Source organism: Nyctibius grandis, chromosome 6, assembly GCF_013368605.1.
Source record: "Nyctibius grandis isolate bNycGra1 chromosome 6, bNycGra1.pri, whole genome shotgun sequence".
NCBI classification, from domain to species: Eukaryota; Metazoa; Chordata; class Aves; order Nyctibiiformes; family Nyctibiidae; genus Nyctibius; species Nyctibius grandis.
The window spans coordinates 35,167,261-35,193,767 of record NC_090663.1 but is presented as its reverse complement, the minus strand read 5'-3'; the positions used below and the strand labels follow the sequence as shown (position 1 = coordinate 35,193,767).

General features: G+C 34.3%; 1 protein-coding gene across 5 annotated transcripts in view; it reads right to left on the bottom strand.

The window, feature by feature from the left end:
• Window positions 1–26,507, bottom strand: part of MICU3 (mitochondrial calcium uptake family member 3) — a 62,627-nt gene that overhangs the window by 8,555 nt on the left and 27,565 nt on the right. For 4 of the 5 annotated variants that reach the window (XM_068402896.1, XM_068402897.1, XM_068402900.1 and 1 more), the window contains 8 exons: window positions 25,354–25,436; window positions 20,140–20,211; window positions 18,941–18,979; window positions 15,573–15,668; window positions 10,348–10,448; window positions 8,322–8,493; window positions 3,691–3,799; window positions 2,549–2,706 (listed from right to left, as the gene is read on the bottom strand). In XM_068402896.1, coding sequence (XP_068258997.1) covers window positions 2,549–2,706; window positions 3,691–3,799; window positions 8,322–8,493; window positions 10,348–10,448; window positions 15,573–15,668; window positions 18,941–18,979; window positions 20,140–20,211; window positions 25,354–25,436 — 830 coding nt within the window. The remainder of the gene's footprint in view (window positions 1–2,548; window positions 2,707–3,690; window positions 3,800–8,321; window positions 8,494–10,347; window positions 10,449–15,572; window positions 15,669–18,940; window positions 18,980–20,139; window positions 20,212–25,353; window positions 25,437–26,507) is intronic. The other variant, XM_068402901.1, reaches the window with a different exon arrangement.

Genomic DNA, 26,507 nt, shown 5'->3' with positions numbered 1-26,507 from the left:
TTTACTTTTCCAAAAACATATCTAAATTATATGTTAAAATGAGTATTTTTTATGTTCCTATAAGGGGTGGTACCTGACCTTCCTCAAATTTATGGCTAAGCTTTTAAATAGGACAAAGCTGGTAGGTACTGACTGACCTTGCAGAACTCCAGTTTCATCAGACTTGTGTAACTCTTCACGCTTAAATATGTTTGCTTTAGTCAGACTATATAACTACAAAATGCCCTTTTCTAAAATACATGGTCCTAGTACCAAGCTCTGTGATGCCCTCAAGATTCTTCTGGGCGAACATTTTAGTAAAACAACTTTTAAAAAAGTTGAATTACTAAGTATAAGATGTTAATTGTAGAATCACACTTCAAATCGTAGGCCTATTTTAAACTTGTTTTTAGATGTTTTTAGACTGATAATCGGAGACTACATTGATTTGGGCAGACATTAATTGTAGGATATTTAACATTAAAATCAGGTATTTACACTTTATAACAGGTTGAAATTTCTCACGGCAAAAATTTCCATGTTGCTACAAAATACTGCATAAGCAGAAGCTATAATGATCTTTTATCTGCATAATGGAACTGACCAAATCTTAATATGGATTAGAAACAGAGTTATTAACAAATAAAAGGTTAGTGATCTGTTAGTTTTGATTTAGCACAAGACAACATTTGAGCTCTCCACATTGTAGGAGCAAGAGGGTGAACTTTTACTTGTTCTGGCCACACTAAATACTGTGTAACTTTTAATGTACAAACAATAGGAAGCAATTAATGACACTTTCCACCAATTTGTTCTGGGCAAAAAGTTCTTACATGTTTTCTTTTCATTCTAAACCTAGATTGGGGTGGGTGAGGGAGTGTTTATCAAACTGAAAAGGCAAATTTTTGCAGAGTTTTTACTACTATCCACTCTAGGAAAAATAAGGTTTGTGTGACACTTATGAAAAATTACAGGAAATTGTAATTCCTAAGTTTGGTACTGTAATTGTCTTGGAATACTACTGATTAGTGAAGAGAATGCATTTTCCTGAATAATCTAACAAGTCTGCATGTAGGCATGTCTGAATATAACTGAATTATAGGACCGAATCATAATAATTTGGTATACAATCCAGGAGATATATCTAATTAAAATTAGACATATTATTTATGAAAGACAGGGCTATTCTGAACACCCTTGGCTATTCTTTATAGTTCTTTTACAGTCCACTGGAATATTTTATAGTGGCCTGGGCAAAAGAAAGATACATGCATAAGACTGAATACTGCTGGATGATACAGATTCTTGAGGATTATATATGATTCCTGTCATGCATTTTGTGAAATAGAAACATGTAATACATTTACAAGAATTACTTAGTAAGCAGGCTGTTTTCTGGTTAAATTAACATACACTGCACATTTACAATTAGTAAACAATTAAAACATATAGCTGAACATCTTCAAACAGTTATGAAACAATCATCATTACCACACCATAATAAAAGGAATTGAGGACCAACAAGGACATAAGTTTGTTACAAATGCACTGGTTGTTATCCACATTTTACATTCAATCATAATATTACAAAAATAAGAAGTAAACTATTAAATTCAATGCCAATTCACAGAAAGTTCTAAAATTATAGTTAGGAAGCTAACTAAAAAGGACTAAAATTATATTACAGAAATAACATACTGAAATGTGAATTTAGGAATCATAATACCGTTTAAGATTTAGGTCTAAGGGATTAGGTTGTCAGTAAGAACACCATTTTACATGTAGTTAAAAATGTTAACACCTGTCATATGAAGGAAAAAATGTGACTTTTATTGATCATCTCTAAATAAAAATTTTTCTGCTACTATAAATTTCCCCTGTACTACACAGAACCAGAAGAGGGCAGCAAGGCCTATACATTCACCTAAAAGGCAAAGCATGATTTACAAGCTTGTTCCCTATGAAAATTTTCTGCAAGTAATTTCCTGCCCTCTAGCTTCTTGTAATTTAATACTTTAGACACAGGGTTAAATTATCAAAAGCAACTTTGAACTAGAATACAGCATTGTTCAGCACCATTTCACTAATTCGTTATTTGAAAATTAAAACTATCTTCTGCTGCAACTCTTTCCAACAGTCATTATCAACACATGGTATTTTAAATAATGTTTTAGAAGGGCCAATGGTTGACCTTTAACTAAACTGCCCGAGTTTGAGAGAGACAAACTTCCTTTTCACTGCATAATTGCTACCCTTGTTAAAATTCTTAATGCCAATGTATCAACCACACAATACAGAAGAAATTACAGTATGCAGAGGATTTCTCATCTCCAATTTGGTTTGTGTACTATAAAAGTACAGTATGTCCTCTCTGTATTGCTTTCTAATTAAAAATAATCAAGAATTTAAGAAGAAATTTATCTTACAGACTGCTTCAGGGTTTCTATAAAATATATGTCTTTAAACATACACACTGTTGGTTTGCAACCTACTGGTGCTACAGGTGCTAAAGTAAGTAGTGGTAAGTAGTAAAGTCAACTAAGGTAACTATAAAAATTAGAATCCTTACCCTAAACCCTCGATTGAGTCTGTCTTTCATAATGCCGATAAATTCTTTGTAACTCAACTGGTCATCTCTGTCGACATCAAAAATCTTGAACACTGTGTTCACCAAATGTGGTGAAAGCTTCACACCTGTGGCTACATACACAGCACGTTTGAATTCATCTGCATAAAGAGAACATCAGAAGAAAAAAATAGAATATATGAATTTAATCTTACTTTGTGGACAACATATTATGAAATACAAGTAAACTTTTAACTTGAGTTTTCACATTTAAACACTCAAAAATAAGAAAATGTGAAAATTAGGACTGAATTTCACAGTTCTAAACCAAGTAGTTCTCAACTGGTATAAAATGATACTGCTTAATTGGTATACATTATTTTGCACAAAAGATAATGGTCCATGTGCTACACTATGTGTAATAACAAAAGCAGAAAATCATATTATAATTAAACCTATGTTACATACATCCTGATGGCATCTACTGAATTGACACAGAACAGAACTTGAGAAATACGAGCACAAAGAAAATAGTATACTCCTTTGGTAAGGCCACATGAGGTAGGACTATGCTGATGTTACTGTGTCAGACCCATGAAGATGCTACTTGAGGACAGCACACAAGTCTCATCACTTCACATATTGTTCACCTTGCACTCCCCAAGCATCTCAACTGTTGTATTAAGGATTTTACTCTGTACATACCTGCCTAGTTCTTTCAGCACTCACTTACTGATTTGTTCAAAAATCTGTCTAATGCCTCTTCGGACCTTCTGACACTGTTTCCTTCTACAACCTTTGTAGAAGACCAGATTCCAGATGCCCAATGTGTAAATAAATGCTTTTGTTTGCTTTAAACTGACCTCTTAATGGTGTCATCAAGTGCCTCTTAACACTTGTACTGTAGGATTTGGTGACCAACTATTCTGCATTCAGCTTATTCATCACTTCATGACTTTGTAAAGCTTTATTGTATCTCTTATGATACGACTGAGCCTTCTCCTGTCAAAGCTGGATTCCTAGCCTTTTTAGCCTTTTACCTGAGACATTAAAACTACAAACTAGGAATTACAAAACATTTTGGTATTTTTGTCAACAGTTCTGTATCTTTATCAACAGATTTTTATGAAAATATAAATGCTTACCTTGACCTATGGAACGACTTGCAAAATTATACATTTGCATTGCAATTGTAAAGTCTTCTAGGTTGTTCAAGAATTGGAAAAATGATCTAAATTCATCAAATGTGATACCCTAAAACACAGAAGAACAATATGCACCATAAGAATTATGAGTAGTGATGACAAGTGAATAAATAAACCTTGCAGTTACATATGATTACTTAATTTGAGAATAGATCCTACACCCATTGAAAGAAAACCAAGAGATTTGTACTGAAAGTCAATAAAGAATTGGGAGTCTCCTGAGGAATGCAAGATGTCTTTCCTCTTTGCCACTGCAATGGATAGCCATTCTCACCCAAAAAGCAGTCAAAAATATTGTTCCATTGCTTAAGGCAATCTTTAAGAATTCCAGGATTATTACGGTATGGCAGTTAATATTGAGAATAAGAGTCTAGGTTTATATGAATACCGGAATATGTTTACTACTGAATACCTGCAAACCACTATTATATATATGTGAGTGTGTGTGCTCACATAAATACATCGAATGAACTCATAGATACATGTTATGATCTAACTTAAGCCCTGTACTTTAAGGTGAAGTTTTCACACATTCATATTTAGACACCTAAGTCTCTCCAGCCGATACTCCAAGTATCAAGTATTGCAGGGTTTGTCCAGCTTTTTAAAAATCTTTTGTGCTTTGACCAGACTTCAGAACATCTTCTATGAAAGTTTATCTGAAAGTGCTGTTGTTAAAGAGCTTATTTTTTCTTCTTGCTTTATGATATTTGTTCTGCTTTTCTCTCATCTTAGCTACAAATCCAAAGACCTGATAACCTATCTCTAAATTAATTTTGAAGGAGATCTTAAAGAGAGACTTTGAATTAAGTCAGGACCATTGCCTAGATCTCATTCTCCATGGTCTGTCAGCCATTCTGAACATGGGATGGCATTTTTTATCAAACCTTGATCTCCCTGGCCTCCTTTAACTATCTGTCCTTTTATCCTATTTACTTCTCTCTGAAAATAAACCTGAAGACAACTGAAAGACCTGTGAGCCTTTCTGTTCAAACTAAAATCCTGACCTACATCTCTCCTCAAAGATATACATAGTCATTATAGTATGGTGGAACACAGAAAACATATTAAAGTAGGTTTGTGGCAGAGGAGAAGATGGCAGAGGTTGGGCGTAAACCCATATGAGACAGCAAGTACTGTGGTAAATGTGGAAAGCAACATAATATTGTTAAAATGGGCCTTTAATAGGCTTCCACCCACTTGAGATGTAAACCACAGCTTAAGTGATCCTACCTAAGCTCTAGCTAAGATTTATAAACTGTTTGATTGGAGAGCTAGACCCATCTCCATCATGAACTGGTTTTCTCAACAAGCATATTTGTTCTCTGTTTCATCCTTTGCAATTGGGAGGAAACTCTCACAGACACAAGCAGAATCACCTCCTCATTCTCCTTTAAATTTTTATCTTAAAAGCTTAATTTACTAATACTAATCAATACTGTCTTCTTGTTTCACTGTATTTGATAACTAATAGTTTATGTCCAGATTCTATTTCTTGCACTCTGTTTAGACTGAAAACTCTCTGGGACTGGAATAATTTTGTCACATATTTGTGAAATACCTAGATCAGTGAAACTTCAGTCCCCAACTAGGACCCTCAGGTACTACGGCAAAATAGCAATAATAGAAAATGGCCATCCAAGTCTTGAGCTGACATTTTTAGGTTCACAATGATTTTTAAAAATCCTTAATTTGCACCAACTGGTCTGTAAAGATTCTGAATGTAGGGGATACTGTAAGAGGTCAGGCTACTGCAAAAATCCTTGCTCTTTCCATGTAACTAGACAGGAGATGATCAATCTAGATGGGTAGTAGCCCTTGCGTAGGAAAGGCTGAGAACCACTGGTCTACAAAGAAACCTTTTTGCAGCTTCTGTGTTTCCAGTAGTGATGAAAACTGCTGCCATGAGTTGACACTGGAGATGAAGCTGGGAGATAAAGGAGCCACACCTGCAGTCAATGGCTCAACTGTACATACTCCACAACATTTTAGCAATTAGAAAAATATCTGGCTTCATTTAAGAGTTCTACAATTTCTGCTGAAATAATCTGCAATCATACATGTTTATTTCCTCTCAAGGAAAAACAGCAAAGGACACAAAATAAGCAGAAGGGCAGGCAAAATGACACTCAGAGTGCTGGGCATACAGCATTCTACTGTCTCTCTCCTTTCCTAGGACCATATTTTGGTCAACTGGTAACTCTAATTTCATATTTGCCACACGTTTTGCATTTTAACATAGGAAGTAATCAACATGTAGATATCCTAGCACTTTCCTACTGGAAACTATTTATTTTCTACGCAAAAGGAAGAGAACTTTTTTATTTATTTGGACAGATTATATTTTACTACAGCAAAGAAAACTGTTATATTAATGCACCACTGCTGTTAAAAATGCATAGATTTTCTTTAGGAGCTGATATTTGTGGTAATTCAAGATGCCAGCTTAAATGAATCACTGCTTGGCATCTAGATAGCAAAAGGAGGAAAACACCCTGTGAGCAGGCAGCATGCCAGCTGAATGTTTTAACGTGACTACAGTATGACAAATGATCATCATGTTGCTTTAGAGGCTTCTACATACAGCACCACGAGAGATTAACATTGCCAACTGTGAGAGCAGCTGCCTATTACTTTACAGTCTAGACTAATTTTTCTTCTAAATGGAATCGTCCGGTTTGTACTAGTATTGCAGTGTATCACTGTAATAAAATGGAGAGTAAATTTTATAATTTTCAAACTATAATGTTATTACAAGTGTAAATAAGTGGAAACATACAAATAACGCCTCCACAGCAATAAGAGGCAAAGTGCCATGCTCAAAAGCTTGTGGCCAGCACAAGAGATGTCACAGGCATTTACTTCTTCCACTGTACTGACAGCACATTTACCATGCCAGTGATACAGAGCTATGGAAAATGACAATATGTCTTGTTTACTTAATGGAGGTACAGTATATGACATACAGACATATGGCACTGGTCAAGTGCCAAGATATTTCCAGAATGCAGCATAAGCAAACCTGTAACTGAGTGACACAGCTTTCTACATGGAATTTTTCCTTAGCTGATGGTCCCACCAGAGATCAAGAAGAGGAAATGACTGTGGAAGACTTGCTATCAGAACAGGGGTATTTGGAAAACTTAGAGATGAACTTCAAAGAATACTTCCTTGTGTTTAAAAGAAAGTGTCTGTATTTATATTACTTAATCAACTTCACCTTTGACATTCAAAGAAGTATTTCTCAATACCTACGACTGTCATTATTTTTCAGTTACCCAAGTGATACTTACATCTTCGTCATACAATCCCCAAAGTGATTTTTTTTTTCAGATTTCCATATATATGGAAAACTTGATTTCACCCTAAACAAAAAACATCTGGGAACCATGCAAAAAGAGCTTTATACCATTTATGTTGCACTGCCTTGGCTTTGAACACTGAAAGCTGCACAGACCATTTAGAGTAGTTAGAACTGAGTGCCTCTGCGGCTAGACTGGGAACTCAGAAAGGGTCAGAGAGCAGAAACTCTGATCCCAGTCTTACCACTGCAACTTACACCTCATCTGGTGCAAAAGAGACAGCCTGCTTTCCCTTTCCACTCCCCAGCTGTATTTATCTCTCAGTGGACCTCATCGCTGTACAACCACAGAAAGAATCAGATAATCCAGATATTTGAACAGAGAACTGTTGATTTTTGGAGTGTTTTGGTCAGCTGACTGATCTCACTTACTCTGTAGACTGAAATTACAATGTAATTTCTCAAATGAAAAAAAAAACAAACCCAAACTATCCAAACCGATTTGTTACTTTTCTTCACAAGCTCTGCTGTCAATGCTATTAAAATATATAGCTATTGAAAGAGTTAGATTTCTAGGACAGATAATTTGATCTCCTTCTGTAAACACAAACAGAAGTATATCCAAAACATCCCTTATTTGAAGAGCTACTTTTAACATTATCTTATCGATTACCATTGATGCACAGTTGCCACTACATTTCTCTCAGACACACTTCCGACAACACATTTGTTGTTAAATGAAGGACTATCTACCTTATGACTTTGACTGTTTTTATTATCTTTTCTACCTCTTCAGCCATTAATAAGAACCACATACCCATCAATAATTATATACAAGTGATGCATTATTAAGACTGTAAAACAACTAGATAAAGGGTGTCAATGTTATTTCTGAAAAGGTGCTATTCCAGTGGTAGTGCAAAAGAGAAGTAAGAAAGGTTTTTTAATGCCTCATTGCTAGAAAATTGTTCTTTTTCAAGTCTTATGGGGTTTGCTGTTTAAACTGAATTTTCATGTAATATAAAGCTTTGTTATCTAAACTTCAAAAATATTACTAGCTAAATCCTATGGAACAATGCTATTCACTCTTCTAATTTTTATTCAGCAAGTATCTGAAAAACATGAGACGCACAGCTTATGATCAGAATAAAATCCTGATGCTAATTAATTCAGTGACAGAATCTCATTCAGTCCAACAAGGCTATGTTTTCATCTTGATGACACTGGGACTGGATGCTGTGGCACACCGCTGTCCTAGCTGAACAATTACCTTTTCTTCAGGAATCCTGCAGCGCATGTTTTCCAGGTAACTTGATGTATTTTCCACATTTGTATACCTCAAAAGGATATGGGCAAAGTCTTCCTCACTGATGGTGTTCATCCCGTTAGAGTAGGAAAGGAATTCTATCTCTAGAACCTCAGTTTGTAGGTTATCCATAAATCTAAAGCACAAACATAAATATGAAGAAATAGTAATACTTTATATTTCTAGTACTCATGGTCTTAAAAGACTTGTAGAATATAAAGTCAAATAGCACTACACAAATTAGTTCCCTTTTTGTAGGACTGATGGTAAATTTGGTAAATCCCTTATCTACGTTGACATATTTTCTAATCAATACAAAAATCTTAACTCAAAGATGAAGTCTTTTAGTAAGGATTAAAATGACTTAATGCTTACATTTCTAATTTACTTCTAGTTTGTATTTGCTTCATTTTCTTCTTCAGTGAGTCACAGATCTTTATTTTTATATGCTAGACTGAAAATTCCATCATTGTACTAAGTGAATTCCCAGAACATATTCCCCATATAGTTACTTACAGACGGCGATTATACCGTATATCTTCCTCTTTTTAACAAGCTAAGTATGGTGACCTCTTGCAGCCTTTCAATCGAAACTTTTTTTAAAAAAAAATACTTCACTATTCTGATGATATTTCTATAAACTCTTTCCAACTTAACAACGTAGTATATTCTGGACACCAAAACTGGGTAAAGTATAAAACCAGCCACGTATAAAAAGGAAATATAACTTCCCTGATTCTGCTTGATGACCTAGTTATACAACCAAGGATGAAATTAGCTCTCTAATCACAGTACTGCACTGGGAGCTCACGTTCCTGATTGTCAAACACAACCTGTAACACTTCCCTGTTAGAGGCTCCCAAGAGTTCCCATCCTGTAGACATTGTCTGCAACACTCCTTCCTAATATATAGCTCGACTTCTAAGAACTATGAGGAGCTCAAATCAAAAGGATGTCTAGGCAAAAGTGTAAGTGCAAGGTAAACATACAATAGCATTTCCCTCACCAGTCCATACTTTAATGATTTTTTGAGCTGGTACAGTAGCGTTGAATAAAACTTGATGGATCCCTCTTTCATGAATATGTCTACTAGGTTTTGACCTCTTTAGCATTCACAACATCTTACCGCAATATATGGATATTTAAACTAGATGCCTTTTGAAAAAGTACCTTCTTTTCTGGTTCCTGTTTTGAACTCACATCATGATTTCACTTGATGACACAGTTTTTCTATTATGTGAAATACTGAGTAGTTTTCATGACATACATAATTTTAAGGCAAAATATTTTGCAAACATCTGATTGATCAGAACCAGTTAAATGATAACTATAAAGACAAGAGGTATTGCGAGTATTTACTGGGGAAACTATAACCAAATACTGTATCTCTTTCAATCACACAGAAACATACAGTTTTATGGCTTTGTTTTTATGACACTATCCCTGTATTTTTAAATTCTATTTTAACTGGCATAATAATTAAGCCAATAGCTTCCACTGTGTTTTCACTTTTTCCCCAGAGAAGCTCGTTCTAAGGTGCCTAACACGGTATCTTCAGAAAAGTCTTTACATTTAAATAGGTCCCTAAAAGCAGAGATGCACACAACGTTTTTTTTAAAGCACTGACAAACAGGGGAAGAAAATAAAAATAATTCAAAACCAAGAAAAAAGTTCCTACATACGAATAAAGACAAGGTTGGGGTATAAACTCTCCACCTCAAACAAACTACGCACACAAGTGCTAACAAAATTTGCAAATGCAGCAGCAGCATTAGTACAGGACTTTTTATTGTTGCTCCACTTACTGTTTTATTTTGTTCTTTGTATATATAACACACACAAAGGGAACATAAACTTTATATACATGTCTGCATAAACTATGTGTATAGTAATATAATACACATTAATTATAACAAGCATGCAAGTATCTTTTACTTTGCAAGTATCTTTATTAATTATTTTACAAGAAATAAATAAAGTTGAGACTCACCTATAAAAATCTTCAAAGTTCAGTTCAGCTTTTCCTTTCTTGCCGAAAAAGTGTACAAGCAGTGTAGTATCTGACAGTGAACTTGAGATATCATCAGCACGCTTAAATATTAGAAAAAAAAAATTAAAGGCCATGACTGGATCAGTTACAGATGTATAATCTGAGAATGCCTATCATCACAACAGACTTTTCTATTAGAAGAGTTTGTTTTATGTTCACAGTCTTAAAAAAGACTTTAGTATTAAAATCCATTAAATTAATTTAGCCATGCAATTTTCACACAAAATAGCATTAGGCTGTTAATTGCATTTAGTAGAAAACACTTAAAACAACAATATAATATAATGGAAGCTGCAATGAAGAGGGAAAAAGCATGAAAAATAAAACTAGAAACTCTTGAGGAAAAAAAAAATGTTCTAGTCAGTTGACGTAAACCATAAAAATAACTCCCTTTAGACAAAATCTCTATTCCCTTCTACTATGCAACTACAAATAAATTAAATGATGTTACTTCATACACGCTTATTTTACATTTCAAAATTAAGTATGGGATTGTATTCCAAAACCACTCACATCAGTTAGGTGTACTTTATACGATTCTTTTCTATAAGTAGCAGATGACTACAGTTTAAATTTTCTTGTCCAAATATATTTAAAACAACAGAATTTTAAGAAATTTTGAAATCATGAAGTAAAATTTTGACTCATTCTCTTAAGAATGTTCCTCAATTACTCAGTATGTGGTCTCTGCATCAAACAGGAATCTTTGAACATGTACTAATACTTTTTCCTTAAAAAATAACTATCAACTTTGGAGGCACAGAATTAAAATAGTAAAACCAACTAATTTTGACCATTTGTAATAGCAGGAGTTGTAAATAGGAAGACAGGCATATAAACAGAAGTAGCTATCATCAGTGTATAAACAGAAGGAACTGTCATCTATGTATAGTGATTGTGCAACATTCCACTTTTTTATTACATATTCATTATCCTGAACTGTTGTGTATGTGCATTGATTTTCTCTCTTTTACAAAAAAACTCTTGATACACTGAAGAGCTAGAAAAATAATTCAGTAATATAAGGCTCTTAAATAAGCCATAGTATTCCATGGCAATGTCCTTCTGGCATTAACGTGCATTTGCCAACATTTGAAATTCAAAAAGTAATATATTTAGTCTCCTTGCTGCACCTGCCTAGGAAGAACCTTCAGTCCAAGCTCTCATTTTTCTTATGAAGACAAGATCTTATGAAAAGCAAAGAGTAGGAGCCAGTAGTCTCTGCTCTTCCCAGGCAAGCTAGCACCCACCAGCAAGACCATATTTTTGTGGAAGTGTGCCTGCCGACTCTACTGTTAAAGTACAAAACAGAACATACAGTATAGAAACCTAGTAAGTATTTGGGAGAGATAATACGAGTACTAATTTATCACCATAATGATAAACCTATGGGATTTACTGCAAGCATAGAAAACTGTTTATACAGATCTATAAAGATCTGCATATACAAACCTGCAAGCTGCACTCAGAGCCCTTTAAGTCTGACCCTATTTCATAACTGAAGAGGCTATAAATTTCTAACAGAGGGAGAAACTCTAAATGAAGAAACTAGGAAGAAATTTTGAACAGTATGCAGTAGTTGAACATAATGTACCACGAAAAACCGTTTCATATCTACATTCTCTGAAATATACTATATTAATTTCAAATTTACATACTGATGTGTAAAAAACGTAAAATGCAATATCCATTAAGAGTATTTATGTATCAACAACAAGGGAAAACATCAGGCAGTAACAACACAAATCCTTTCCTTTCAACATCCAAGGACTAAATAAATGAGAGAGACTTTTCTGTACTTTAGTATAATCAGTTTAGCATTCTCAAGATTATATTTCATGTACTCTAGCTTCCTCTTTATTCTCATATTCTTCTCCAGGGAGAAATAAGATGACATAGTGTATATATAGGTAGAGAGATATTTCATGTCCTTCATTTAAGACAGCTCTCCTCTTCAAGCGAGCAAACTAATTCAGAAAAGTAATCACTATTTGTCTTTTAATATTGTTATCCTCCACCACAGGACACAATATACTGAAATGCGGATACTCTGATTTCTTATGTCTTTTAAGCAATTAAATCCCTAAGCACATTCAAACAACTTCCCTCAAGTACACTGAAAAGATATCAAATGTTAAATTACAGCCTTTCATCTTGCAAAAACATTTCAAAACCTTAGACTTAGGTTGCATTCACCCATATCTAAAGAACCATTTAAAAAACAAAAACCAATCTGTAAGTCTTTTCACAATTCCCATTGGGTCAGCCTCACTAAATGAAAAAAACCCAAACAAAAACCTCACCCCAGAAACCCAACGCAGTATGCTTCTCTGCAAAACTGCAGGCAACTGAAAACTATTCCTGTGCTCCTTCTGCATTGATAGCATTAAATAAATTATCTCTCTTAAGGGGTAAGGATAAAAACAAAAGCCTTAATAATTTAAAACTATCATTCATTGTTCATAATAAAATGAATTCTGTATTTCAGATCAGTGAAAATGAAATGACCACACGTGTTTCCGTATATGCAAATATGAGCCTCTATTTTGATCTAATATATTTTGCAATCATTTGAATGAGAATAAAACCCTGCCTCGTTTCTCTTTGCCTTTACACTAACTGTAACACAAATACAGGTAGAGACAAACAGGAGACAAGTGTTTCAGTCACATTATTGGCTTGCTACATAACGGCTACATCTTTTCCTCTCAATTTCCTAATCTGAAGAGCAGTAAATCTACTTCTTTTTATATTCTGCAAAATTAATTTCATGCTTTTGATTAAAGAGGATTGACTAAAAGTTACACTCATGAGTGATGGTCCACTTGTAGCAACATATGCTGAGAATGAAGTATGCGTATTATGCTTTGAATTAATAAGAGCTTTCTTACAGCAAGTCCTTGATTTTTCAATACTGATAATAAATCTACTTATTTCCAGTTTCATTTAGTAATTTAAGAATAAACCCACAAACTGAATTCAGTGATAACCGGCATATTCCAACAGGACGGTGTAGTTGCTATATTGGGAATAGCAGAAACAGCACCGTAAACTGTCCTAGAAAGAAACTGTATGTGATGAATAACTTCTTTTCCCCCAAAGAGATCTTGTAAGTTGATTCCCGCAACAATGAACCTTGTTTACTCTCCTTTTCAACTTACACAAGGACTTCTCAAAAGGATATGAAACAACACAGACTCCAGTGTCACCTAGCTTTATGCCACTTTCTTAGTACAGACGGCTATAATATTATTTGGATGCGAGAGTACCTGGGAGAGATAAGAATATGGACAGAAGCCAGCCAGCTCAAACTTAACCCAGCCAATATAAAGATGATTATGGTAAAAAATGGAAAATTGCAGTGGAGCAAATGCAGGACATGGTTTTTCTTCATAAAAAGATTTACAAGTGAGCAGAGAGACTTTTCATACATTTTACAGACAACTTCAATCAATGTTTAGCGTATCTGCTGTTAAGCTTCAGTTACATTGTAGTTACAGATACTAGTCTGAGACATCAGATGTAAAAAACCCATCTCTCTCCAAATCAAAGGTGTGTAGAGATTACCAAACTAAAGTCCATCTATACTTGAGACTGAATTCATGCCAGCTATCTGTAGATTAAGATGACATTTAATTCAGAAAACTCAGTGCCCCAAGCTCCTTAAACAGTCAATGAAAAGAGCAGCCCTCTCTCCCCTCTATGACTCCCTTAGCTGACTAGACAAGAACACGGATGTTCTGGGTTTTAAAATTTGGTGTAATAAACAAGGACTAATAACTGGACTAATAGTTTAGGAGCTGACCAATTTAAAAGCAAGAAAGAAAGGCTGAGTATATTGCTTTATTGCAAGATTACTATGAATGTATTATTACTATGAATATTGCTATAAATATTGGTATAAAACTCAACTCTCTAACACTACATTTTGTTTTGTTCAAAGGCAAATGAACTCAAGCTGAGAGAGGTACAGAAAACGTCTGTTTGATACCTGGAAAATATAAGTTCTACCTTAAGAGAAAAATCAAAGACCCTGCTGTGTTTAGCCTATGATAATTACAATGAGGGCTGTGACTGCGTTTATAAACACAACCATAAGTAAGAAGATTAACACTAAAGATGAAAAAGCCCTATGAAAATAAGGGACAACAGACTGGTATACAAGGACTATGAGTAAATTTAGCCTGGAAATTAGAAAAAGTCCATCCAAGTCCTCAGGTTATTCAATAGCTTCTGCAGAGGAACAGCAGGGACAAAACACTAATTACTTTTAATAAGGAGCACACATTGCTTATGAAGCAAAGAAAAAGATTGTTTTACCCTGGAGGTCCGTTTCAGTTCCTTGTTCTTTTCTCATTATGATCCTGCTTATGAAGCATGGGACTTGAGACCAGAGTCAGTGGGGAGCTGCTGTATGTCCTTTAATGCCACAACCAGCAGAGCAATCACCCTCACTGTATGGGGCACAGAAAAGCCTAAATGATCTAGTTTTCTGACCCTCTTAAATGATCAATATAAATAAACGTCTTAATTACCTGAAAGCAGATCATGAACCAATAAGCTTATTAGAATTTAGAGAACTATGGAAATTAATTTGACAGCTTAGTGATATTGCTAGTCCTCCATAATGATCGTGTAATAGTAAAAAAGATTGACTTAATGTTTTGGTTACCTTAAAACATTCCTGGTTTGATCCAACAAAACAATCTTTGCATGATACTGTTTTTGTGAAGATAAGCTCTGATAACACACATGAAAAGCACATTAAGGACTTAAATATTAAAAGCTTAAAGGGTTGCAACTCTCATTAAAGTTGTCATATCACTGGACCAAGCCTAAATGACAGAGTTTTCCCAAATTACTTCTCTAACTGTGAAATATTGTCGCTATTATAGTGTTAGAAAATGCTTCTTATAGTAAGGATTGAAGCGGACTTGATCTTCCAATTCTTTCTAAAGGTATCTTTGATTTTACTTGGAAAGTACAACTTTCAATTATCGCACTGCAAGGAATCAAATCCATTTCATCCGAGAACATCCAGGTTTAAAAAAAAAGTAACTAAAAGGAAGAGAAGAAATAAAGTGCATAAAATAGGAAAATAATCAGAACAGAACTAAATAAAATAGCAGTCTGTTTATGGACCAGAGACAGAGGTTGTCTTATACCTCCGCAAGGTCCGAAAAGAGTGCTTGGCTTGTGCTACGTCTCAAAGTATCCCAATAGCTTCTGGGGACAAGGTCCTCTCCTTCTGTTTTAAGAACCTGCGGAAGTTTCAAGAAGCACAATTGTTTGAAAACCAAAGAACAATAAAACAACCGCTTACAGAGTTTAAAATCTTTTCCAACTTATCTTCAAAAGCACGGCTTGATTCTTTTCCTTCTACACAGAGAAATTCCTACTCAGTTACAGGACACTTTGTAAATGAAAGGAACACTGGTCTATTACAGCTATTTGCTTATTACTCATAACTTGGCTGTGCCAAAAGTATCACCAGACTCCACTTTCCCAAGCAAAATAAATTATAAGAAGTATAAAGTGAAAATATTTATTAGACATACATGTGAAAATGTCCATCTAAACTCAGTATTTTGCTGTTGTTTTTTATAACAATTCTGTTTTGCCAAAAAAAAAATTAATTTATATACTTATGAAATTTTTTTCTCATTGTTCACAATATAAATATCACCATACAACTAGTTATATAAAATTAATTTCATCCCATAATCAGGATGACATCCTTGCATCAATAAAGCAATGCAAAAAACAAGCCTAATAAGTCTGACTTCAACTATAACATCAAGAAAACACTATGCACATCTGGTATCAAACTTACCTTGTTTAAACAGAAAATAAGTGTTTCATCTCTCCAAGGAAAATACACTTACCTTTTTTGCTCTGAAATGTTTCATTTTTGGAAGCCTGAAAAATCCTCCCTTATTAAAACAGGCCTTCCTTTACCTTGCAATTAGTCTTGGAGGATCTATGCAATACATTTATTTCCCCCCCCACCCCAAAGAATCTAGGAGGAGTGATCCTAAAGACAGCAGAAGGCTATTTGAACTTGGTTAGGGTTATTGCAACTGAATGAGTTTTCCCCTTTCTCTCCACAAGTCAGTCTAAACTGGGTCTTCTACCTTCATGGCTCCCCACTCACGTCCATCTGGGCAGTCAAGACAAAGACAGAATGAGTTTAATCTTCTAACTACAAATGAAAATGATTTTTTTTTACTCAGCACATCCTGTTCTCTTACGAGGATTTACGCTGCTGTGTGATACGTAAAACAACATTGTTATCACAAAGAATACTGTACAGAGGTGAAGGTTTATTGTCTCTATTCAGGCTACATTATGTCAACACATTATATGTACTGCTTCTGCAAGTTCTATTATGTACTTCCTCCACTAACCAATTCAACACAGCTCTTTCTGTAAACTGTCATCAAAGAAACATGACAAACTACTAGGAATTATACTCACGTTTCATGTATATTATCCTTTTGTTTTCTTTTTGAAAAATTCTGGTTTTACCTTTCTCTTATTATGGAGTAACAGTTCCTATGTCATGGCCACAGTATTCTTGTATGTAACTGCATTCAGTCCTAAATTGCTAAACTCAAATAAATTTGTTTACTTCAGTGTGTACAGGATTAGGTCCTTAGCAGTTTCTCTCTTACACTTATTTATCCCTTTGATGTTTACTGGGTCATGTGAATGAACAACACCACATTCTTTTACACATACAGTTCTGTAATTATCTATTTTAGGTATTCACTGAATTTGTTCTCTTACTGGAGATTTACTTTAGCCAATGGAATTAGTACTTCTGGGCATGCACATTTTATTTTCCTTACATGCATCTCATAATAATTATCATGTTCTGGTTGGCATTTGGCTAGTGAAAGCACTCATGCATTACATGCTGAAGTAGCCTTAACACACAATTGCAGTATGCACCAGAACATGACTTGAAAGAATTAACCTCGGCAAATGAAAATACAAAAATATTTAACCCATTTAAAATGTCACTGTATGCACTCTATGGCTTATAGACCTTGACACTTCTCAAAAAATTAGAACTGTTTTGAAGGATGAAGTGAGGAGAAGGGCCCAGCACAGGACTCTGGACTATCCCAGACATTTTACGGCTCCATCTCCTTGGTCTTGATATCTTCAACTCCCCAGGACATCAAGGGAAACTGAAAAGGCTGCTACACTTCTAGTTTCAGTAGGAGAAATAGAAACCCAAAATATCAGTTTTCTGGGGTGGAGGATTTGTTGGATACTGTGAATTCCTATATATCTGAGTCTCCTTTGCGTGGAGATCTCCATTCAGGTAGTAGGAGGGCAGAAAAGGATGGTGCACGCCTGGGCATCATCTTGATAAAGAGTTTGGATGTGGCTGGAGTCTAGAAGGAGATATTTTTACTAAAGCTGAAAATTATTATGTGAGTAGCAAAGCCTAACTAGTTTGGTTTCAGTTTAAAATAGAAGGCAGCACAGGAATATGGCAACCACTGTACAGCATCTTTCACTGCAGTAAAGCCTGATCTAAAATCCATTGAATCATAAGGCCTTACATTTTCTGCTACATTATTCTCACAACATTGCAGCATCTACATCATGTCACTGCACCTTTTCATTCAACAGACTTCCTTCCTGCATATTGCCCAAATTGTATGTTCTAACGTCACAGGAAATAAATCTGTGCATCTCTTATATAAAGGAACAGACTTTAAAAGTGGAATTTCACTAGTCATCTAATTCTCATAGGTTCCCTCCTCTCATTTTCAATATCACAATAATCATACCAAAACAAGTTTAAGTCTTCTATTTTAACATCCAATCAATCTTTTTTTCAACAGTTTTACTTCTGCTGTGACCAAAAAATTAATCAGATCATGATGAACACATTAAAAAAACCTGGATCTCTCTTGCTGATTCTCTCTCCCACTCCTCAAAAATGATTGAAAATAAGTTTACTGTCACCTACATAATACAGGGACTATTTTCTGTAAAATCCTATTCTAGTTCAGCAGTGAAAGTTCTTATTTATTTGTTCTGTAAGTGAAGCACAAAAATATAAAAGCTCTCTTCCAGTTTCTTTTTCGCAGGAGTGGGGGGGGCGGAACAACAAAAAGGTGAAGGATTCATTTGACTAATTATTACTTCATATTATACACAAGAAGACAAGACAGACTTGGATCAAATGACTCATGCAGGATGACTTAATTTACATACATTAGTTAAAAACAAGTCTATAATTTCTTAAGATATATTTTGTCCTTTCCCTTAAAAATATTGTTTCCTTTGTTTTATATAAATAGAGGAGCCTTTCCTCCAGGTAGGCTTGCCTGTTTCAGAATGCGTGCAACAAGCATGCACAATCTTTTATGCAAGTAAAGATACATCACATTTTTACTGATTAGCAGAAGTAATTTACTTGAAAAAGATAAATATAGTAACTTTTCTTATGGCGTATTATTTCACCTCACTGGTGAAGACTGCATAAATTGAAAATAATTAGAATACATACACTGTTAGTAGAAGTATGATATCCATAAAGTTGAAGACGCTGACACACAGCAAAAATGGTCCAAGCCAAGTATCACGTTAGAATGAAGCCAAAAGAAGGGAGAAAAAAAAAAAAAACAGAATAGGTTAAGACAAGTAAATCTGTATTTTATATATTATTAGATTTTTGTTTGTTTGTTTTTAAAATGACAGTGAAGAAAAAATGGTTTATCTTCAATCCCATTCTTCATCTTTTCAAAAGAGAAGAACAGAGTTGCACAGATTACTCTCAGGAGAAATGTTCCATTTTGCAATCTTTATTTTTTCCCGAAGCTCTTCCTTTGGGTGTAAGTTTCCTTTGTTCAGAATAAACAGTCTGTGAGAGATTTAACAACTGACCTACAGTTTTGAAAAGCTGAGAAGGATAGGTCTCTCTGGGTGGGAAGAAAAGATCCCTTTTTATGCTCAGGGAAGGTTTAAAAAGTATTAATTCTTGAAATTCAAACTTCCTATGGTTTCAGGGACAAAGATCTGAGATCAAGCATCTATGGTCCCAAAAGGATAATGGGCACTATGAGAAGCTTTGAACACATGTCAAAACGTTTCTTACAATAAGGATTTTTTTCATAAATATGCAAATCGCAAATGAACATGTCTGTGTGCTTGACAGAGACTTGTCCCTGATTTTTACTTGTCCAACAGTAAAATAAGTTCCTGCTATTGCTGCCATCCTCCAGACAAACCACGACAGACTTTTCTATTTCTGACTTACCTTTCTTATGCACATAAGAAATGCAAATTTAACATTATATGAGTATTCAATATTCCACAAAAATCTATTCAGATAATATAAATAACTAAAAACATTCTGCATTGGTCATAAGCACTATTTAATTAAAAAATTAAATTTGAATATAAAATCTAAGTTCACTTCTAACATTTCATCAGCTATTTTAAAACTACTACGTTAATGGCAAGCAACAGGATCAGTATGTCTACAGGAACAGCTTCAGTTAGTTATAAGAGCAGGAGTATAGTTTGGTCTATTCTTTTGTATATTGTTTTTTTCTATTTATAAAGTTATGCATATTCTTTTAATGATACGAATTTATTGTTTAAAAAAAAATGAAAGTGATTAGTGAAATATATACACACAGAATTTTGTCCTACATTGAAGAAAACAAACCAACTACCAGCTGCAACTATTCTAATTTTACTTACCAGCATTGCACGTTTTTCTTCGTCTCCTTTTCTTTCCCTCTTCTCATTTTTTTTCCTGAAAATCTCTTGTAGCTAAAAAAACAAACCATTTTGTTCTTATTTAGTTTTCAGGCTATTTCACATGCATAACAATCATTCATCGTGAGGAACACTGCAAACAGTATTAAAAAGTAGTTCTTTACTAAAATATTAGTGTTTCAATGATGCTTTATTGTTCATATTCATGCCTTCATGTTCCTTCTGTGACCTTAACCATCACACAGAAAGGAAAAAGGAAATATTTTTTCCACAAAGTAAGGCTAATACTTCTATTTGGGAGCACAATACTAAGAACATACTATTTAGCTTTACATTTTAGCCAATCCAGCTTATACAAAAAGGGGGAGTTCCAGACTTTTCACCACCTCTAGGCACATCCTTTCTTGTTGGGTACTAATTAGTATCTGTGTGGCTATGTAGTCAGCTGGATCAATCTTTTTTTCATAATGTTAGTTTCCAACCAGATAAGTTCTTACTCCTGCTGGCACAAGGGAGGAGTGGAAACACCTGGTGGGGGTGAAACATTCCCCTTCAGCAGCAACAAACTACTACTCAAAAGCAATTTATCAAGTACCCTTTTTTTTCAAGTCTGTTCAAAGAACACCTTCAGGTCTTGTAAAATACCCCTTTCACAACTTTCTCTACATTAAGAGCTTTAAACATGACTTCTGAGAAAACCTCAAATACAAGATTTAAAACACACAGATTCTTGAGCATATTTATTTTATGAAATTATAAAGTCTTCAGAGTAAGAACTGGTCTGTACTTATCTTTCTTTGAAACTATCTGTTTTATTCAGATATTTTTATTTATAGTAATACATTAGAAAAATCATTACAAAAAAGTGTCACAGGGTTTACTCTTCACAGCAAGAGACAGCAGTATTAACTATGATGCCATCTGTATCTCTACTAGTGAACTTCAGCTTTTCAAAAATTGCACGTGAAAATATTGTACAGCCACTTGTAGCATTTGCTAATCAAAAAGTCAGCTGGAAAAAGAATAAACACTGAGGCTCACAAATTTGTCCTACCTAGAATATGGTATTTTCAGAACCAAACATCAATGGCATACAAACACAACTGTGGCAGTCATTTCAAAGACCCAATTTTACCTACCAGAAGTCTAATAAAAATCTGATACTGTAATGACACGCACACAGAGCTCCTCAGGGATCGAAATGTGAAAGAGAAAGTGCATGTGATAAATTTTGCAAGCAAAGTTTCCAAATTTAATTTCAGAATACCATATTTCAGGGAAGGCAGATGACTACGACAAAGGGATCAGCAAGCTCTACTGCAGGGGTGTGATAACATTGAAATAAATGAATACAATGTTTAGCAATTAAATAGCAAATGCATTTATAAATAATGTTTTATGAATTTCCAAAATTCACTACTGTGTTCTGGAATTGCCTGTAAGGCAAATACAGATCAGAATACTATGTGTGTCACTGTATCTATTTTTGAGTATGGCATCAATTTACAGACCTTGGCATGTTTTTTCTAATTTTTTGCAAACCTACAGGCACAAATTACTGTAACCTATGCTGACAAGGAAAGATAGGACATTTAGCTGGATGGCCTAGAGTATCACACGGTTTGCAACTCAAAACTGTGGAAAGAAGAAAGGTAAATCAAGAGAGAGAAGGAGAAAGAAAATACTTTGTGAAAAGTGAAGTGACAAGCCATCAAGTAGGACAGAAGAGTGGCAGTAACTGAAAAAGCAAAAAAGATCAGTAAAAAGCAATGCATCCTTGGATGTATTTCCCCTGCCACAGAGGCAAAGGGAGTAGGATTCTGTTGCATTCATCATTAAAGCACTTGTTAAACTTCTGGAAATGGATCTTTTGTTCAGAAGGAGTGCTACAGGATACCAGTGAGTAGAAAAGTGAATGCAAAAAGGATCTAGGAGTACTTTCATAGGAACATTGTTTGAAATAGGATAATGAGATTGACTGCTGAAAGCAGCAAAAACAAGATCTCCTGTAACAAGGCAACACAATCCTTCTGTTCCCTGACCTCACCCCTGTGACATAAGCAAAGAGGAAAGCACAAACACCACGGAATTAGTTTACAAAAACACTAAAGCTGTTATCAGAAAAATTAAGTATTTTTCAACTCTTCACTACACGTACTCTTCAAGAATCACACAACATGTGATCCTTACACCAATCTCTTCAAAGTCGCTTTATTTGCAAAACTGAATAGTATTAACTAGACTTCCAATTTTCTGATAGCTGACTGTAATCAATGGAGCAGTATTTTGCAAATGCTGGATATAGTTCAAATAGCAACACTTACAGTCTCCTGCTTCCAGGCACACAGGAGATGATGCACACCCAAGCAAGGGGAGTACAGATGCCAAATGTGTATTCTGGGGCCAGGTCTATCACATATCACAGCTGCAGCATCACTGAATCAACTTTTATTTTCACATTTACTTTTATTCACACAGACATTACCTATCTATCTACCTACCTACCTATCTATTTTAGCCTTTCTCATTTCAGATCTAACATTCTGACTTATGGGTTTTGATCTGATTTTTGAAGGGTCACTGACACAGTAATCAAGCAGAGTTAGGGTCAGGTTTAATCTATACAAATTTGTTAAAGACAATATAATAGGTGGAGAACGGTATATCTAATGTTTGAAAATTCTCCTTTCTTTCTTCTATCCACCATGTCTAGTGACAGAAAAAGAATAAGAATGAAAAATTTTTATCAGGGACCATGACAGAGAATAAATAAATAAAAAACAGGATGTGAAGAGGACTATAAAAGCATAGCTAGAAAGAAAGATGCAACACCCATAGTTAAATGTTGTCCTTGCTTCCTGCCTTATAGACTAATTTGATTTCATTTTCAGAATCAGTTCCTGAAAGATAAAAGCCTCCTGCTGCAATCTCCTCCCAATTAGATGTTGTAAGGGAAGCTTTTTTATAAAAAAAAGTTGTCAGCCTATGCCACCACATTCTGTTTTACGAATCATGACAGACTTTTTTTTCGTTGTTTTTTTTTTTCCTTCTTCCTCTATTTTTCCATTGGCCAATTAATCCAATATTTGCTGGCTTTTTCCCTGAACTGGATGAGATGGTTACTAGGAATTAGCAAATGTAAGGATGTGCACAATTAATATTAGAATACAAAAAATTATCAGCATGCCACAATTTGCAAGTGGTGACAGCTTCCAAAATAAATGAGACCTGTTGTGCTTAAGCTATGCCACCAGAAAACAAACCCCAAAATCTCAGATCTCACTTCCTTGAAAAGGAGAACTGATGGAATCTCAGCGTGTTGAGGACAGTTTCTTTCACGTTTCCATTTTCTTTAGGTTAGCATAGCTTATCCGAATTGAGCCTTATAACTTGACTTGAAAACAATTAAGAAACAACACACAGGAAATTTTTGTTTCTTTGTTTTAAATAAATTGTGGTCTGACACTTAAATCCATTTCATGTGTCTGTTTCATTCTTTGTATTTTGTTCCATCATCATCATCTTCAGTAAGGCAGTGGGCTTTTTCTCATATGCATTTAATGTATTTATTTATAAACACAACTACACAAAAAATGCATGAAGATAAGAATTGATGTATTCTGCAAATATCTTTTTTTTACAAACATCGAATTAAATTCTTATAAATATTTTTTATTCTATTAATCGCCCGTACTTGTTCAGTAGAAAATAGAGGCCTTGTGCAGTCTTTAGAAAGTTTGTTTAAATCACTCACCACAAAATTTCAGATGTTAATTTCTAAAGAAATGTCAAAAACTATGTTTGCCATAACTGAATGTTTCAGTGTAATCCCAGATATCTGCTGTGTATGGACATTATCAGTTTAGAACACTCTGATTTATACTGTATTGTGCAGTTTGTTAATGTAAAGCCACGGAGTCACGGTAATATCAGAAGTCCTAACGCTGACTGGGCAATCTTCTGCATTTCATGATTTTTTTTTAAACGATACATCTTTTACTTCATCACTGACATTCACTTAGAATAGCATTAATTACTCCTCCCATTTCTTTTAAAATCAGAAAATAAATGAAATGAATGTAAATCTTAAATAGCCCTCTTGTTCCAAGGCTTTTTAATTTTATACTTCTCAGTGCAAACATCATTCTCCTGTACTTAGTGGATCCTATGACTGAAAACGTATGAAGTATTTGCATATTAAGATGCAATTATCAGATTTATCATGAACAAAATCAAAATACAGTGGATGATTTAAGATTTTTTGAAGATTTTCTCTCAAGTGCCAAATTCTTCTTAACGCACAAATCTCAATAACATGTGAAATAAGCTAATTTTTCTTTCAAAGTCTGGGCCTTTTAGAACTGTTTAAATTTCTAACCAGAAGAAAAATAAACTCTCTGCTTAAATAATTAGTAAGACGAATTTACAGAACTGCTTTTTCCAAGCAATAAACTAAGTAAAGCTCTAGTTTGAAAAATACTGTAATTCAGTTTTGAAATGTAACAAAACCTTGGATGCAACAAAACTACTGCCAAGTTCTAGATGTCCTGCCAACTGTTACAAAGTCCGTGAAAATTATTCAGCTCAAAGTCAATTTTGCTATCAGGAATATTCTCCTTAAAAAGAAATCGCTGAACCCCAGCTTAGAAAATTGCTTCAGCATATGGATTTCATGGGCTGAATGAGATATATGTACAGTATGTTTTATTTCATTACAAATCTTGTCCAAAACATACGATAGCGTCACATTATGTCAATATTTTCAGGTCACCTGGGATTATAAGCAGAATGAATGACAAAGTGAAGTGGTCTCCCAGGAAAAGATTGTTTCACAAGGCCCTCCATCATTATGGCAATTAAATAATTCTGCTGACCATTGATACAGCAATATTACTTTAATAGCCTAATTATCTGTGAACGTAGTAGCAATTAAAAAGATCCAGAACAAAAACTGGAATTAAGCTTCAAAAATCATTATATACAACACATCTGTGAACTGTAATAAGGAGTTACTATTTACAATTTACATTACCTTATATTTACTGTTTACATTAAATAAGGCAAATAAACAACTACATTCAGTGAAGAATAGTTCATGTTCTCATGATTACTGACATCATCACGAGTTTCAATACAGGCAAAAAAAAGGAATTTCAAGATTATATCAAAATATTCAAAGACTGAAAATATACGTACCACTAAGAACTCCTTTTTGTCCACCATCTCATTGCCATCAGTATCAAACATGTTGAAAGCGATTCTAAAACCTGCATGTGGCTCTGCCAAAAAAAACCCATTCAGTTATCTATTTGCTCGGAAAGAAAGCAAATATAAAGCTCTAAGAAATTATTTGGTGTCTGTTTATAAAAGCCATATCCTCAACTAATTTAAATTAGTACGTTTATATACATAGTAAATGCAAATCGTAACATCTGTAAAACAACATTATCCATGTTATGAAATCAGAAGGCATGCTCACAAATTCATAGATTAGAGGAAATAGAAATAGAACATGAAATATCGAAGAAAAATATCTTGCAGTAATGGCTGGTTGGGTAGTTAAAGAGTGTTAGTTCATAACTAGAGTCCATTTTATGTTGCAAAACACAAATTTGTAGAAAATAAATTTTCTATGAAAACACAGTGTTCTAAAAGACAGCTTAAGAAGTTTTGCAGAAAAGGAACAGGATGCAACTGTCAAAACAAATGATGTGTTGAAAGAGACACAGAATTTTCTTGATTACATGCTTAGAGTCACTGAAATTTGAAAACAGGTTAGAATTTTAAATTACTTCCAAGACATGGGGATTTTGAAGGTAACTGTAAGTGAAGCCTTTAGGCAACATTTTGGTGATACTCGATGATTTGCAGTATGGATAAATTATGGCCAAAAGTTAGTCCAGATAACAAAGAAAGGATGGAGGAATATCCATCGATGCAGCAGCTAGGGATTGTAAGGGTTCAGGGTCAAGTTCCTGCTCTGATTCATAATAAGAATCCAGATCATGTCTGAAAAAAACCCTAATGAATCCAACAGAAATGTTTTAATTACATACAAATGGAAGACAAGTAAAACACTTCGCTCCTTCCCAAAAAACATCTCTTTAAAGTATCAAAACAAAGTCTGCATCAGGCTTAGTTTATAAGTTATTCTACTTTGTTTTTATGGGTGGTAGAAGAGTAAGTATTCAACCTTGTTAGTGTTTTCTAACATAAATAAACATTTACTTTAGTTTGACAGATTTTATATTTTATATTTTACCATTGTCTCACTGATGTCACCCATTATGCACTAACAAGTGAAACAAACCAGTAATAATGTATTTCTTTCTCTTTTCCCTATATTCAGC